Source organism: Phyllopteryx taeniolatus, chromosome 13, assembly GCF_024500385.1.
Source record: "Phyllopteryx taeniolatus isolate TA_2022b chromosome 13, UOR_Ptae_1.2, whole genome shotgun sequence".
Classification (NCBI taxonomy): domain Eukaryota; kingdom Metazoa; phylum Chordata; class Actinopteri; order Syngnathiformes; family Syngnathidae; genus Phyllopteryx; species Phyllopteryx taeniolatus.
Genome location: NC_084514.1, coordinates 22,283,800 through 22,301,167, shown reverse-complemented (window position 1 = coordinate 22,301,167; position 17,368 = coordinate 22,283,800). Strand labels below are relative to the sequence as shown.

General features: G+C 40.7%; 1 protein-coding gene across 6 annotated transcripts; it reads left to right on the top strand.

Moving 5' to 3' along the window:
* Positions 1-102: 102 nt before the first annotated feature.
* On the top strand, positions 103-16,017 carry tedc1 (tubulin epsilon and delta complex 1). 6 transcript variants are annotated; one of them, XM_061793772.1, is made up of 8 exons: positions 103-684; positions 5,417-5,498; positions 5,637-5,842; positions 7,112-7,249; positions 9,210-9,275; positions 11,328-11,414; positions 11,483-11,626; positions 12,753-16,017. In XM_061793772.1, exons 1-8 carry the CDS (start codon positions 523-525, stop codon positions 13,098-13,100), a joined length of 1,233 nt encoding a protein of 410 aa, XP_061649756.1. In that variant the 5' UTR covers positions 103-522; the 3' UTR covers positions 13,101-16,017. The 6 variants fall into 6 exon arrangements, with proteins under 6 accessions (XP_061649756.1, XP_061649761.1, XP_061649760.1 ...); XM_061793773.1 differs by lacking the exon at positions 103-684 and adding an exon at positions 1,377-1,788; XM_061793771.1 differs by lacking the exon at positions 103-684 and adding an exon at positions 1,377-1,788 and having other exon boundaries at positions 5,417-5,509.
* Positions 16,018-17,368: the final 1,351 nt, after the last annotated feature.

The window sequence follows — 17,368 nt, the reverse complement described above, 5'->3', positions numbered from 1 at the left end:
AATGTAAAATGGGTGCTATCCTTTTCCAATATTATACCACAATATTAAGACAACTAAAATAAAACAGTTACCTAAACTACCTTCATGCATACCTTCATTTCAAGATACAATAAAATAATTTCACTTCCACCTCATTCATTCGCTATATTGAAATCTACTGTCAATAGAAATAGGAAATGAGTAGGCTAGTATGGAAATGTTAGAATGAAGCCATTGTTACATGAAGGTAAATTTGACTACCCATCAAATGTGAATGTCTATTTACTACGGAGGTATACGGGCTTGCTTTTGTTTTATAATATTAATTCAATATGGTAACATACATTTACTCTGCAACACTGTCAGGGAATAAACATTTGGTCGGGAAAAAGCTATAATGACATTAGAGAAAATAAGTTGATGTTATATTAATGTCCTGAAGAGGGTGGTAATGCTTCTAATATCGTCCAACTTGCCAATAATTTAAAAAAGAAGAAGAATGAACTCTTCTGATTTTCCCTTTGCAGCGCATGGTTTACACAAATGAATCATGTTCTGCTGCGTGGTGTAATGCAGCGCCACAAAGCGAGTGTGGAGGTAAAGCAGGTGATTGGAACGTTGTGTAAATTACTGACGGCTACCGGACTTCAACATGTCCCGACGCCGGAGACGTTTAGACGGGCGAAGTTTGGCGAAGTCGACGTGGTAGGTGTCTCGCTATTCAAGTGCACATTCATGTGACGAGTGTGTCCTAAGGGAAACTGCGCAATGTCAGACTGGGTTGCAAATAGTCTGAACCAATTCTGCACCTAAGATAGTCTTAAACATTTCATCACCTAGCAAGATGTGTCCAGGACAAGAATGCACAGTAGCCTTAACTACCAAGGTACGGTACCTTTAAGTACCTTGCTTTGCACTCTCACGTGATACAAATCGATGGTTTAAAAATAATACATTTATTGTTTAAAAAGTGGTCACAGTACGTTTTAGTTGCTATTTTGGATTGCTTTTTAATATATATATATTAAAAAAAAAAAATTCAATATTTGGGACTTTTGGGGGGAAAAAATAAAATTTATACTGTTCTTGTGACTGTCTGTAGCCAAAACAATAATAATTGATTTAGGACAGTGTTAAGTGATTTTTCTTTTTCTGGTAAATAAATATTGTCTCTGTTTGATTTAGGACCGTGTTAAGTGATTATTTTCTGGTAAATATTAGTCATATTTGAAAAAGGAATGATCACACAAGCTCGGTGAATGTGAATCTTATCTCCTTGTAAATATTTCCATCTGCTCGTCTCCATTATGTTTACATCACAAATGACTTTTTATGGCAAGCCTTAACATTTAACAGCTTGTAACAGAGATGGGTCAAATGACTTGACTCGAGTCAACTTGAGTTGCCAGTTTTATGACTTGCTGCTTGCTTGCCAAATTCTTCAGAAAGACTTTTACTTGGTGGCCAAGAAACTTGACTTTGACTTGAACTAAATGACTTGACAAGTCATCTTGTTTAGAGTTGGAAATCAGCATTTTAATTGAGACGGTTTCTTTTTTTTTTTTTTTGGAAAGTAAAACAATTTGGGGTTGGGGTGGTTGTCATTCGCGCCAACGTTGCCAGTGTGACAGCCACCTGCATGAACAATGAGGGAAGGAGCTCCAAAGACACTACAATTTGTATTCAAGGATTATGTTGTTGAAGAATTCTGCAAAAAGGGTGTGGCAATCTGCATGGCATGCAACTGGCGCATTAAAGACACAGCAACGACGACGTCGAAGTTCGTCACTACAAAACTCACAAAGACGGGTAAGCCAATTTAACAGTTTAGCTAGCTGGTCAAACATTAAGTTTCATAGACTGGTTTGGGATGATTAAAAAATGATCTGATTGTGAACATTTTAGTACAGCTAAGTAACATAACTCAGGGTGGGATGCTTTATGATATGACTTGTCGGAACCTTTCGTTTCAGTTCATAGGCGCACAAAATTTTCTTTTTTTCCTCTCTCTCATGCACTCTAGAGCAGTAAGATACTAAAATATAATACCAACCTCTGAATGCAGAAATAATGCGACATCTCTAGTGTTGTTGAGATAGAAAAATAAGTTGCAGAGACGTTTGCTGGGATGACGAAAGAGCTAGAAAATGCCCCCAAAAAGTTGCAGAGACGTTTGCTGGCATGACGAAAGAGCTAGAAAATGCCAAGTGCGGTATAGGCCCGCTGTACACGGATCACTTTGCAGTACGATCACAGCAATTAAAAATGTCGTTGGCAAAAGTACGTTCCACTATTCCTAAGTACAGTACAAATTGTGAGTAGCTACATGTGAATATAATTTTCATACAACTGAAAGTGTTTATTGAAGTGTCACTATCAAAATGTCATCTGTTGTTATAAAGCTGTCTGCGCTCTGTTTTTAAAATTGAGACCACAGAATATGAAACATAAGCTTTATTCTTGTGACAATTGTCAGTTGTCAAGTGTCAGTGCTTATAAATAAATAAATAAACCCAACAGTGATTTAATTAAAGAAGAGGACACAGGAGGAATGCAGATTTTGTTCACATTACTTTTTTTTTTTAAGCATGGGAACATTTTTGTCATGTATTATTCCCTCAATTGTAAATCTCTTTCATTCTCCTTTAGCCCATTAGGTACACATCTAATTATATTTGAACAACAGAAAGAAATTCTTGGCTTTTGCTTAGAGTTCTCTTAAGAACCGTAGGAGTTACAAGGCTGTCACCAAAAAGTACACAGCATAGTTTGTTCAGAAATAAAGTAGAGTTAAATTGAGTTTTAAATGCAACTTTAAAACAATTCAGTGCAACAAATTCAATCAATCATAACTCCGGTTGTTGTTCATTTAAATATTATTGTATCAATAATACGACTCAATTATAAAGCGTGAATACTTTTTTTCAGTGTTATTTATGGGGAAAGAAATTGAAAAAAACATTTTATTACCACTCCAATATATGTTGCGACTTGAACAAGATTTTATGACTTGATTTTTGACTTGCTTTAACCAAATAATGACTTGAGTCGACTTGCTTGAAATTTAGTGGCGACTCGACTTCCCCCCGACTTGGGACTTGCTTGAGACTTGAAGGTTATGACTTGAGACTTGCTTGTGACTTGCGCACATGTGACTTACTCCCACCTCGTAATGTATGTAATGGCCTCATAATTTCACCTAGGACAAATGACATCACTTTCGCTATTCATGGATTGTCATTGCAGAGATCTACAGTTCATTTGTAGATATCTGCTGTCAGACATCTGCGACAGAATTGTAGATATCTCTAACTCCAGTTTGAGATATCTACTATTTGATTCTTACTAGTTATAATTCCAATTCAAGATATTTTGAAGTTTAAGATTTACATTTAAAATATCTACGTCCCTTTTCAGATATCTTAAGTTTTAACTAGGCAAACCGACGTAGATATCTGTAACTGGAATTATGATGAGTGAAAATGGCGTGGTAGATCATTCAAACTGGAGTTACAAATGTCTACAATTCAGTTGCAAATATCTGTAATTCACTAGTGGATATTGGTGGCTGAGTAGTAGAGTTCTCTATTGAGAAACCCCATACACGATTGGCAAAAGTGAGGTCATTTGTCCAAGGCAAAAGTACTTTAAAACGACAGAGATAGTGGACCCCTGCATATTCTCGGTGTTGCACCCGTGGATTCACCTATTCAAGTTTTTAAAAATGTTTTTATTAAAACACATTTACTGCCATTGATTTAGAAGTCAAATATCCATACAGTCCTAGCAGTGAAGGATGGTGGTGGCAGCATCATGCTGTGGGGGTGTTTTTCAGCTGCAGGGATGGGACGACTGGTTGTAATCGAAGGAAAGATGAATGAGGCCAAGTACAGGGATATCCTGGACGAAAACCTTCTCCAGAGTGCTCAGGACCTTACACTGGGCCGAAGGTTCACCTTCCAACAAGACAATAACCCTAAGCACACAGCTAAAATAACAAAGGAGTGGCTTCATAAAAATTCAGTGACTGTTATTGAATGGCCCAGCCAGAGCCCTGACTTAAACCCAATTGAGCATCTCTGGAATGACCTGAATGGCTGTCCACCAACGTTAACCATCCAACCTGACAGAACTGGAGAGGATCTGCAAGGAGGAATGGCAGAGGATCCCCAAATCCAGGTGTAAAAAAACTTGTTGCATCATTCCCAAAAATACTCATGTCTTAGCTGTCTTAGCTCAAAAAGGTGCTTCTACTAAATAGGGTCTGAATACTTATTGCTGTGGGATATTTCAGTTTTTCTTTTTTAATAAATCTGCAAAAATTTCAACAATACCGTTTTTTTTTTCTGTCAAAATGGGGTGCTGTGTGTACATTGAGGAAAAGAATTAACTTAAATTATTTTAGCAAATGGCTGGAATATAATAAAGAGTGAAAATTTTAAGGGGGTCTGAATACTTTCCGCACCCACTGGACCTTTGTAAAATGTGCACTATTGACTTTTGCCAATTTCTTTGGGAGAAAAATGCAGCATTATACACGAGAAATTACAGTACTCACTTGCCAGCAGTTTAGATATTGACTGTGTGTTGAGTTATTTTGAGTGGACCCTAAATTTAAACTGTTATGCAATGTAAGATGTACATTGTGGCAAATTGTCATTTCTTCAGTGTTTTCCTATGAAAAGAGAAAATATTTGATAACGGTGTACTACCTTTTTTTGAGATAGATACTGTACATGCATTTGGTGAAGAGTATGTGTGTACAGAATGTATTGGCTTTATGTGTATATATATATATATATATATATATATGAGAGAGAGAGAGGATACATTTTATTTTGATGTGGATGTTGCGTGCAATGATGAAGAATTGCACTGTATCGGAATTTATACAGGTTTGGCACAGATTTAAATCCACAGCCTTCCTGCTGTGAAGCAGAAGCCCCCACCTCACTACTATTACAGTAATGACAAGCATATTGTGACATATTGAGCATGTCTCCCTCATCTACTAACAGCTTCACACAACGTGTAGCCTGTGCAGCAAGACGGAATAGAACTCTGCATGACGTGTATGCTAAATCCCAATCTAAAGGGAGACCGTGTACATTGTATATTGTATTATTTTAATTATTGTCTGTTTTATGTACAGCTGCGCATGTTAAAGTGCTCTATAAATAAAGTTGAGTTGAATATTGGTAAATTAGAAGCTCCCTGAATTTGTCAACAATTTGTGCCTTTTTTCTCTCGAAGCAGCTTTTTAGACAAAGCGCCTGTAATGGATGTCATTAGATTGTGCTAGTGTACCAAATCTGGTTGCTGGGTGTATGTTCAGACAGGTCAACTGCTCAGCTAAAATAATGCGCAGTCGTTACAAAATCCCCACAGTTACACTGTATATACATATATTTTCTTTTGGTGTCTTATTGTTTTCCAGGAGGATCGACTCTGGCAGCTACTAGCCAACATCCTCCAGACGACAACTGTGTCCTCTGCTGGCTGCACACAGATGATAAACGGTCAATTGCAGGTTTTTACAGACGTCCAGGGCTTTCATGATGTAATAATGTCAACATTCCAACCGGAGCTGTTAGAATCAGAATTTTGTTCTCGTAGGACTGATTAAGGTTTTCCTCTGTGGTGTTTGTACTCTGTAGTCACCGCTGAGCATAGGATGCTGGTGAGCACAGGCCTGTGGCAGAGTGGTTACTATGCTGGCTGGATGTATGGGAGGGAGGTGGGAGGAGTCTCTAGTCGGGAGCTCCTTCTGGCACTTGGCTGGGTACTTGCTGCTGGAACGCTAGAGAAACTTCTGACCCAACGAGTACAACAACTGGACAAAATACTACTCCCCCCCATACTTGTAAGTCTGACCAGAACACTTACCACTGTTCCTTTGTACACACTCAGTACACACCATTCAGTATTTGCACAGTCCTTGGAACCATAATTGGCTACACATGCATGTTAGGTCATAATGAGATCCAGTTTTAAAGTTGTATCAAAATTGGATTCTGCATTAAACCTTTTCCCGAGAACCATGGAATCCAGATCAGACTGACTGGAATTTAACCTTATGTTTTTGGTTGCGGGGAACCCTGAATGAATCCCAATTCAAGCATGAGGAGAACATGCCAACTGCATATGGAAAGGCCCCCAAAGTTGGGTATTAAGAATGGTCTAAGCGACAGTCAAAACTTCTTCCAGTGAGGCAGCAGTGCTAATCATACTTCTCCCATGTCGCCAAAGATAATTATATTAAGTTATGAACGACACTTTAAAAGAGGAAACATTTTTTGTAACATTGGCTTTCTAGTTTGCAGTGGTGTAGAACTGTTCTCCAGCGTAGCTAAATATAGTTGTCAAAAATCAGCTCTTAGTATGCAGGAGGAGGAGGATGCAGTGCAGTCCGACTCCTCTGCAAACTACAACCGCAATGTTACACTTATTCTCAAGAGCACAGGCTGTGGCAAAATCCAAGCTGTCAACAAAAGTGGAAAAAGTATGCATTTAAATCTGTGGGGCCATTTGTTCACACAGCTGACTTTCACACACCTGGCATGGGATGCATTTCCATGAGTTTATGGAAGCATGGGGTGTTTGCAAAGATTTTGGTGCAAGATCTGTATAAAGATCCAGAACGAAAGTTGTTTGAAAAGGAAAACTTTATGTAGCCTATGCTTTTGATTTGTAAGTAATCATAATAATGCATAACACTTTTGTAGTGCTTTTCTAGCCACTTTACAATATCACACATTATTCATTCACTCCTCAGTAACGCCCTGTGGGTAGTAAGCTAATAGTTGTAGCCACAGCAGCCCAGGGGCAGTCTGACAAAAGTAGGGAGGTATTTTTAATTAGTTAATTAATTAATTAAATTAATAATTTAATTAATTCTGCACCTTTGGCCCCTCCGACCACCACCAAACATCCTACCACATTCATTCGTAGGAAATGTGGGTTAAGTCTCTTGCCCAGGGACACAACTACATGTGCCCAGGCGGGGATACAAACTTGTGACCCTGCGGTTTCAGGGCGTACTCTTACCCTCAGCGCCACGCCGCCCACAAGTGTACCTAACGGTTTGACGGTTGTTTGACTATATTTGAGATCTTGGTTTCTGTATTTTTAGATGAAAGTTGAGATTCCTCATGATCCCCTGGTCGAGTGCAGCTCAGTGAGAAGACTTCAGTGGCTCATTGGTTGCCTGAAACACCAGGGACGGATACTGCTGTCCATGCAGGATGAGCGAGCCTCTTTGTTACATGCTGTGAGGAGGTTCATCTTCTCTAACTTGCTAAAAAACACAAATTGGATCAATTTACTGTTGTGTGGTGGCTGATTCTGTCAAGGCCGAAGCGTCTGAAATTAAATAAAAAAAACTGGTGGGGTCTTGTTTATCTGATGCTAATCCATGGTTGTCACCAGTGTAGCTGGTAATTAGAAAATAAAACATTGACAATTGCATGTGGATACTGAGAAATTCCATCATCAAACCAAAATGCTAGTGGCCTGAAATGAATTGAGGACCAGGAAATGCTGGTTGACATATCATACTATGACCTGTGAGCAGAAAAAACTTGACTACTTGCAATGCAGACTTAATCATAAAATGAATTAAAATGTCCCCTCCTGGAAACTGTCACCTTATCGTGGTGGAGGGGTTTGTGTGTACAAATTATCCTAGGAGCCAAGTTGTCTGGGACTCCACACCCCTGGTAGGGTCACCCATGGCAAACAGGTCCTAGGTGGGGGACCAGACAAAGCACGGCTCCAAAAACCCTATGAAGAAAGAAACAAATGGATCTAGGTTTCCCTTCCCCGGACGCGTTTCACCGGGGCCCCCCTCTGGAGTCAGGCCTGGAGGTGGGGCTCGAAGGCGAGCGCCTGGTGGCTGGGCACAGCCCGAAAGGGTAATGTGGGTCCCCCTTGCCATGGGCTCACAACCTGTGGGAGGGGCCATAGGGGTCGGCTGCAGTGCGAGCTTGGCGATCCGATCCCCGGCTACAGAAGCTGGCTCTAGGGACAAGGAATGTCACCTCTCTAGCAGGGAGGGAGCCCGAGCTGGTGTGTGTGGTCGAGAAGTTCCGTCTACATATAGTCTGACTCGCCTCCACACACAGCTTGGGCTCTGGTACCAGTCCTCTCGAGAGGGATTGGACTCTCTTCCACTCTGGTGTTGCACACGGTGAGAGGCGCCGAGCAGGTGTGGATATACTTACTGCCCCCCCGGCTCGGTGCCTGTACGTTGAGGTTCACCCCGGTGGATGAGAAGGTAGCCTCCCTCCGCCTTCGGGTGGGGGGACGGGTCCTGACTGTTGTTTGTGCCTATGCACCAAACACCAGTTCAGAGTACCCACCCTTTTTGGAGTCCTTGGAGGGGATGCTGGAGAGCGTTCCTGCTGGGGACTCCATCGTTCTGCTGGGGGGCTTCAATGCTCACGTGGGCAATGACAATGAAGGAAGGGCGTGATTGGAAGGAACGGCCCCCCCGATCAGAACCTGAGTGGTGTTCTGTTATTGGACTTCTGCTCATCACGGATTGTCCATAACGAACACCATGTTTAAGCATAAGGATGTCCACACGTGCACTTGGCACCAGTACACACTAGGTCGCAGTTCGATGACTGACTTTGTGGTCGTGTCATCGGACTTGCGGCAGCATGTCTTGGACACTCTGGTGAAGAGAGGGGCGGAGCTGTCAACTGATTACCACCTGGTGGTGAGTTGGCTCCGAAGGGGGGAAGATGCCGTTCCTACCCTCACCTATGGTCACGAGCTGTGGGTCTTGACCGAAAGAACAAGATCCCAGATACAAGCGGCCGAAATGAGTTTCCTCCACAGGGTGTCCGGGCTCTCTCTTTGAGATAGGGTGAGAAGCTTGGTCATCCGGGAGGATCTCAGAGTAGAGCTGCTGCTCCTCCACATCGAGAGGAGCCAGATGAGGTTGCTGGGGCATCTGATTCGGACTGGGAGGAGACCCCGGGGACGACTCAGGACATGCTGCAGAGACTACGTCTTTTGGCTGGCCTGGGAATGCCTCGGGATCCCCCTGGAAGAGCTGGATGAAGTGGGTGGGGAGAGGAAAGTCTGGGTGTCCCTGCTAAAGCTACTGCCCCCGCGACCTGACCTCGGATAAGCGGTAGAAAATGGATGGATGGATGGATGAATTCAAATGTACACGCTAAATTAATTGATAACTGATATATTTTTCATTTTTCATTTCTTAGGTTTTTTCTACAAGCCTAACTTCTGGATTATCTTCCTCGGGTCAAAGTTGTACAGCACTGAATGAGGTGTGTGCAGAGATTACCGCCTGTAATCAGATACAACAATAGATTATTACTTCAACATGTATGTTAATGTATGTTAAAGCTTTAATTCTATCAAGCCTCAAAGTCTGTTTTATTTTTAGATATTTTCTTTTTCTCATTTGAATTCTGCAATGATGTATGTTGACATGCAGAGTCCTTCTTAAAAAGTGAAATTATAATACAATAGAACCTTTATAGGTCAAACACAATCTGATTTGGGATGCTGTCTGACCTCCAAATTGTTAAAATTTCAAATTTTTTTCATACATTGTACAAACTAATGTATTCATTGTAATATAAATGTACAAATAAGTTAACCACTGTACAGTAAAACAATGTATTGTGAGTGGTTGGGAGGTGAGTTTCTTCATTTACATTGGGAGGAAAAAGTATGAGAGCCCATTTAGTCAATTGGTATTGGTAATCAAATGTGGACTGACTGATCTTCATCCAAATCACAAGACTAAAGAAACCATCTGCCTAAACTAATACCACACAAACAATCATGTGTTTTCATATTTTTATAGATCATGACATAAACATTCACAGGACAGCATGGAGAAAGTAAGCGAACCCTTGGATTTTATATCTAGTTGACCTTCCTTAGGCAGCAATAACCTCCACCAAACGTTTCCTATAGTTGAAAATGAGACATGCACAACGAAAGGGATGAATTTTGTCCCTTTCCTATTGACAAAAGTGTTGCAGATCAGCAAATTCCTTGGATATCTGGTGCGAATAGTTTGAGGTCATGCTGCAGCATCTCAATTGAGTTGCAGTCAGGACTATGACTAAGCCACTCCAGAACACGCATTTTCTTTTTCTGAAGCCATTCTGTTGTTTCCTTCTGTGTTTTTGATCATTGCCCTGTTGCAATGCTAATCCTCTTTTGACCTGAATGAAGTTCTGCAAAATATCTTGATAAACTTGTGAATTAATTTTTCTATTGATGATATCGTGTCCAGACCCTGAGGTAGTTCAGCACACACATACCATGATGCTCCCTCCACTGTGCTTCACAGTTGGGATAAGGTTTTGATGTTGGTGTGCTGTGCTATTTCTTTCCTCCACACATGACATTGTGTGTTCCTCCCAAACAATTCAACTTTGGTTTCATCTGTCTACAGAATATTTTGTAGTAGTGCTGTGGAACATCCAAGTGCTCTTTTGCAAACTCCAAACGTGCAGCAATGTTTTTTGTTGTTTTAGAGAGCTTCCTTTGTTCTCCCGTGAACCCCATTTTTTGTTTGATGGTTTGCCGATGATAGATTTGTTCTAATAGATGTTTGCATGTTCGTATGATTTCTGTAAGTCTTGAGCTGAGACTGTAGTTTATTTTTTTTTTCATTTTTGTTTAATTTTATTATTTTTTTTATTTTACTGAACATTCTGCGACGTGCTCTTGCTGTCACCTTTACAGGACGGCCACTCCTTGGAAGAGAAGCAACAATTATGAACTTTCTTGATTTATAGACAATTTGTCTAACCCTGGACTGATAAACAGCAAGAATATTACTTTTGTAACCTTTTTTTAGCTTCATGCAAGTCAACAATTCATAATCCTAGGTCTTTTGAGTGAGGCATTGGACACATCAAGCGATGATTCTCGACGAGAAGATTCGAAACTGGTGTGTGTTTTATTGCGGCCAGAGCAGCTTTAAGCCACACTTCCAATTGGACTCCAGGTTGGCTCACAGCTGACTCTGATAAGCACTTGGAAAATCCGTAGCCTAGAGGTTTACTTACTTTTTCCCTCACTGTCCTGTGAATATTTCCATGTTGTGCTTTATAAAAATATGAACACACAAACCTTTGTTTGGTCTTAGTTTAAGCAGATTCAGTTTATTTATTCTTGTAGTTTATATGAAGATCAGACCATATTTCATGACCAATTTATGCAGAAATTGTATTCCAAAGAGTTCACATACTTCTTTACTTCCCACTGTACTGCACAGTACACACACACACACACACACTAAAACACAGCTGATGTTGCAAAGTCTAGTAAATCTACATCGTTGTGTATGTTACTAGACATGCATCGGTGTACAGGAGCTTTGTGACCTTCTTGGATTGTACCTAAACTGGAAGCAGGTGGAAAATGTTTTCTGGACCTGGATGGTGAGTTGGCTTATGCACACCTCAAGACCCTCACAAATGCAGAAGCATGTTTGTCTGTGTACTTGTAGGACAGTGTGGTGGATTACCATGTGAAGGACGCTGTCGCTAAGAGGCCTACGCAAATTGTCACGAGGGCTGCCGATGCTTGCCACCCTGGACAACTGGCTGTCGACAAACTGGAGGATGTATTGCTGAGACTGAAAACAGTGCAGGTGCTCAGTGACACATGCACAACGATTGTGACATAACTGACACTATATAATACTGCATGTACACATTAAGAATACTTGGATGGATAATTTGTCAGTTGTTGCCATTCCAACTTTATTCAGATAGTGGGAGTAGAAAAAGTGGGCGTGGAGCCACCCCAAATGAAGGAAGAATTGCCTAAAACACATTTCGTGAAAAACATCTTGACAGTACCAGTACAGAAATCTGTGAGCGAATAAAGCTTCTAGTTTTAAAATATTGATGTTTATATATAATGTGTTCAGACTCTTTCCAACAAAAAAAAAAAGCAGCACACCTTTGGGAGTAGTACTGATTGATAGAAATGCATCGAGAGGAGTATCTGGAGGTTTACGGGAAAAATGTGATGTCATACTTTTAACATAATGTTTTACCTGCAGAAACCTGAAAAAATGTGTCGATGGAATTCCATATTTTTTGTTTGCTCAGAAAGGATGACTGTCTGTTGTACTAGAGCGGCTCCAACTACCGGAGACAAATTCCTTGTGTGTTTTGGACATAGTTGGCAAATAAAGATGATTCTGATTCTGATGGGAAAGTGTACATCTGAATATAAATCTACAAAGCATCTCACCCCTTTTTCATGCCAACCTCGAAAGCCATCTGATGGAGCAAACAGGTGATTAGCTGCAATAGGGCTCAAAAGTAAAAAAGTCGAGAGACCAAGGGTTTTTCTGAATGGAGACCAAATTTTAAGAGACTTCAACAACCGGGCCGCCGAAGGGCACAGAACAGGTAAGAGGAAGATGTGAACCTGATATAAGGAAGTTCCTGTACCTCCAGCACGAGCCTCCATGGTCGTATGATATATGGATATATGATGGCTCCAAGTCAAAGTGCCGCCAGTCAAGCAGACTTCGGAAGTTAACAGCTGAGTCGTAGTTCTGAAAGTTGGGCAAGGCCATTTCACCTGACTTTAGGCCTCTGAAGGGAGGTTTTTCTTAATCTGGGCTGTATACAATTCCAAATAAAAGACAGTATTTATGAGTCCAGAGATTTAAAGAAGAATTTAGTGATCATAATAGGGAGAATTCAGATTTTCCTAAGTAGCACTTATTGGCCTGTGTTGTGCTTTTTTGCCCCCAACAGAAAGGACAGAAGACTGGGAGAGGGGACGTTATGGACAGAAAATGCAGACTTCAGGATACCTTGGACACTGACATGTGTTATCTTGAATCTTTCCCTCCCCTGCTGTCTGTCTCTCAGCCATACAGAGCCAGATTCCAAGCTGAGAAGACGGTCAACAGTTGGTCAGTTAAGACTTTACATGGCATGGTTAAGGAGACAAATGAGCTCCCAGTGTCTCAGGTTGTAGAGCTGCTCACTCACACGGAGCGACAGCTGCTGGAGGGGAGGGACACACAGAGACTGGCGAACAGGATTCAGCTGCAGGAGATGATTGGCAGACTGAACGAACTTGTGCTTATAACGCCGTAAATATAATTTCTTTGTGTTCAGCACATTACTTTGAAGTGCCTTAACATATGATGGATGTTTTAGGCTAAGAAAATAAGGGTTCTTTTCCGTATAATTTGATCAATAATGGTAAAGACATGGCCCACTGAATTTCTTTTTGAAATGGAGTTATCCATCAAAAGGTCTGTTTCTAAGAGAAAAAAAATCTAAAGTAATATTTTTCCAAATTTTTAATGCCAAAATGTTTTTACCGTTAGGTACCTGAAATGAAGTTTCATTATTTGCAACGTTTTCTGAAGATTCTAATTTGATTTATTGATATAGGATCTTTGTTCTATTGCCTAATATGCCCTTTTGGTGAAAACTTAACACATTCATCTTAGTGTCTTCAGAGTTTTGCATTCACACAATAGCAGATAGAAAAATAAATGGTGTTATTTCTGATATCTGAATGAATGGGTATGAATTTTTGAAAGTGTCCAAAATATTGCATGTCTTTACTGTTAATACAATTGTATAAAGAGTATAATGGGTTTATTGAGCAGTTAGGATCATTTATGCACTTGTATCCACAGAGTTTGAATGGCAAGACATGTACATTGTGCAACTTACACGATTTTTTTTTTTGAGGCTCTTGTCTTTACCGTAATGCACTTTTGCCTTTGCCTTTACTATGAAAGCGAAACATTTTAAATAATCACTTCATAAATTGGAACTTTAAATGTGGCCGTTTCACAATTGGAGACAATTACCCATATAAAAACCAATACGACATAAACAAATTGCTACATTAGAAATTTTTTCAGTGTCTTTGGCGTTATGAATCAAATTATATCAAAATGACCCACAAGGTGGTAATGGTAATCAAAAAATGAACAATTTAAATATAAATATATACCGTATTTTCACGACCATAAGGCGCACTTAAAAGTCTTACATTTTCTCCAAAATGGAGAAATGCTTATGCACTTAGAAGCACTTATAATGCTTATGTGTGCACCGAGTTCAAAAATCTGTAAATGTTGTGTGACTTTGATGAGCGCTCCCCTTGACTGGCTCCTGCCGACGCTGCTTATATAGAGGAAAGGCGGACGTGACTGAGGACCACATGCGGACGTTAAAGGGGGAAGGGTGTGCGTGAAAGAGGACGCTAAAGGCACGCCCCCAGTAGGTATATAGCGCTGGTCTGTGGATTGTGCAAAACAACATCGGTTTGGCTAACGACCCCCGAAAATAGCATCTACGAAGAGACACTCTTACGAAGCACAGTTTAAACTGCAAGCTATCAGTTACGCGGAGGAACATGGGAATCGAGCAGCTGCGAGATAATTAAAGATCAACGAATCGATGGTTCGCAAGTGGAGGAAGCAGGAAAACGAGCTTCGCCAAGTCAAAAAGACGAAGCTGAGTTTCCGCGGAAACAGGGCGAGGTGGCCCGAGTTGGAAGACCAACTCGAGCAATGGATTAATGATCAAAGAACAGCTGGGAGAAGCGTCTCTACAGTCACCATTTGACTGAGGGCAATAATGCTTGCAGAAGAAATTAAAATCAAACATTTTCAAGGTCCGTCTTGGTGCTTTCGTTTTATGAAACGGCACCATCTATCCATCCGGGCAAGGACTACTGTGGATCAGCAACTTCCGGCGGATTAGAAGAAAAAGATGGCCATCTTCCGCTCCTACTGCAGTAAAAAGATTGCCGACAAACACATCCAGCCCAACTACATCACCAACATGGACGAGGTGGCGCTCACTTTCGACATCCCGGTGAACCACACTGTAGAGAAGCAGGGGACCAGCACGGTAGCGATACGCACAACAAATGTTTTAGCGTGCATACATGCTACCGTATGTTTTAAGCTAGCGTATGTTTTACCATGCCTGCACCCAATAATACGGTGCGCCTTATGTATGTGTTAAATACAGAAATAGACCCCGTAACTGAGACTTGCCCTTTTAATACGGTACACCTTATTGTCGCGAAAATACGGTATATATACGCAACACTCGTTTTGGCTTCCATTTTTCATTCGAGATTAAATGGCTTTTGCTTTGCATAGCAGAGTTTCAAGTTGCACTTACGGATGTAGCGTCGAACTGTATTTACTGAAATTGGTTTTCTGAAGTGTTCCTGAGCCCATGTGGTGATAGCCTTTACACATTAATGTCGGTTTTTGATGCAGTGCCGCCTGAGGGATTGGAGGTCACAGGCATTCAATGTTGGTTTTTGGCCTTGCCGCTTACATGCAGTTATTTCTCCAGATTCTCTTAACCTTTTGATGATATTATGGACCGTAGATGATGAAATCCCTAAATTCCTTGCAATTGTGCGTTGAGGAACATTGTCCTTAAACTGTTCAACTATTTTCACATGCACTTTTTCACAAATAGGTGAACCTCACCCCATTTTTGCTTGTGAAAGACTGAGCAATTCAGGGAAGCTCCTTTTATACCCAATCATGACACCCACCTGTTCCCAATTAGCCTGTTCACCTGTGTGATGTTCCAAACAAGTTTTTGATAAGCATTCCTCAACTTTCTCAGTCTTTTTTGCCATCTGTCCCATCTTGTTTTTCTTTAACCAAACCTGCTTCGTTTCCGCTTGAGTTCCGGAGGAAGACCACCCCCAAAGACCAGCTGATCTGCGTTTGTGAGTTGACACTGCAATTCTTACTATGATGTCCAACATCAGTGCTTAATAATTTTGGGTAAATTACTAACTTCACACGAAATCCCAACTTTGCCTTCTCTCGCTCTGACACAATGCATTAAATGCTCACACGCTCATTTATTTTAGCCCAGCGTCCATAGACATGATGTCCTCTTTTCCATTTTTGTACGCCTAATTTTCTTTCTTTCTTTTATCATTAGTGTTATTTTCTTTTTGTAGTTGTAGCTGTGTGTTTCCTTAGATGTCATTAAATATAGCATAAAATTACACTCTTGGTTGTATTTTGTGTGTGTGTTCTGAGTTTAAGTAAACCTCTGTAATCTAAAACTCAAAATTTCGTAAAGTGTAGCAACCTTCAGATTACGAGTTTTAGTAGTTAATTTTAACAATTCAATTTAAAATTACGATAAACCGGAGGTAACGCAAGCGTCGCTTCCGGCTTATTATTTTCTCCTAAATTAATTAAATTCTTGTTTGACCAATATACGCTACAGCTGGAAAAGTATTTCAAATGAACAATGCAACAGTCTGCAGTAAATGGGTTGCATGCTTTATGCAGTTATTGCAAGTAAGGGTTATGCCACCAAATATTAAATGTTCTTCACTTTTTATTGAATTTAATCATGTCTGTTCCAATACTTTTGCTCACTGGAAAAGTGGGTGGGTTCATACAAAAGGTGTTCTGTCCTGGGTTGTTTAACATATCAAGATGTAAATACCTTGAAATAAAAACTGGAATTCTGAACTTTTGTCTCATTTCGTCTTTTGTTCTGAAACCCAAATGTCTTATTTAGTACACAAGAAAAACAAAGGAATTGACCTTGCTGTTCCAATACTTTTGGAGGTGACTGTAGGTAATCCATCCATCCAGCCATCCATGCATCCATCCATTCTCAATACCGCTTATACTTGTTCAGGGTTGCTGGGTGCTGGAGCTTATCCCAGCTGCCTTCAGGCGAAAGGCAGACTACAGGGCATAGGTAATCCATTTTGACCAATTTTCAACAACGATATAAATTTTACCTCTCAGTTTAGATGTGATTCTCTCCATAACGTATGGAAGCGTTTGCCGTGTTGTCACCAAATGGTCACATGGTATCTCAGTTGGCAGAAAGCCTATGGAAGTCAGTAGCCGACCACGAATTATCGGGTTATTCACGCTTTCTGTTAATTACTAAATGGTAGTCTCTTGTTGTGTTTTGGGATGTACATACAGATTGTCAACAAAGGATTCTTTGAGCATTTATGGCATCCCTAAGACAGATATTCCACGTGTAAGGCTGCTGTACTGGGTAGGCAATTTGCATACAGGGTAAACGGCAAAAATGATGAGACCTAAAATCACGGTCACCGCTCATTGGTTTGTATTCGGGGCTTCGTTCCAAGCCAGGAGGAACAAAAAAATTCGGTCTTCAGTTGTGCGCACCGGGGGCCTCTCCATCTAAATTCCCGGGCTGAATTTTGGGTCCAGGACGTCCCTGCCTAAATTTCAAAAGATCTAAGCTTTGCCCTCTTCCTGATTGCTTATTGTGTATGTGTTGGGTATGTCACACCAAAATGTTTCCCATCGTCAATCAAATTTAAATGTTAGTCAAGAGACAGAACAAAAAGAGAGAGA

Coding starts and splice junctions, on each gene's coding strand:
- tedc1 (XM_061793771.1), top strand. CDS start 1,626: ATGAGGGAAGGAGCTCCAAAGACACTACAATTTGTATTCAAGGATTAT. Junction 5,843..7,111: donor TACTACTCCCCCCCATACTT/GTAAGTCTGACC, acceptor CTGTATTTTTAG/ATGAAAGTTGAGATTCCTCA. Junction 11,627..12,752: donor TGAGACTGAAAACAGTGCAG/GTGCTCAGTGAC, acceptor TGCCCCCAACAG/AAAGGACAGAAGACTGGGAG.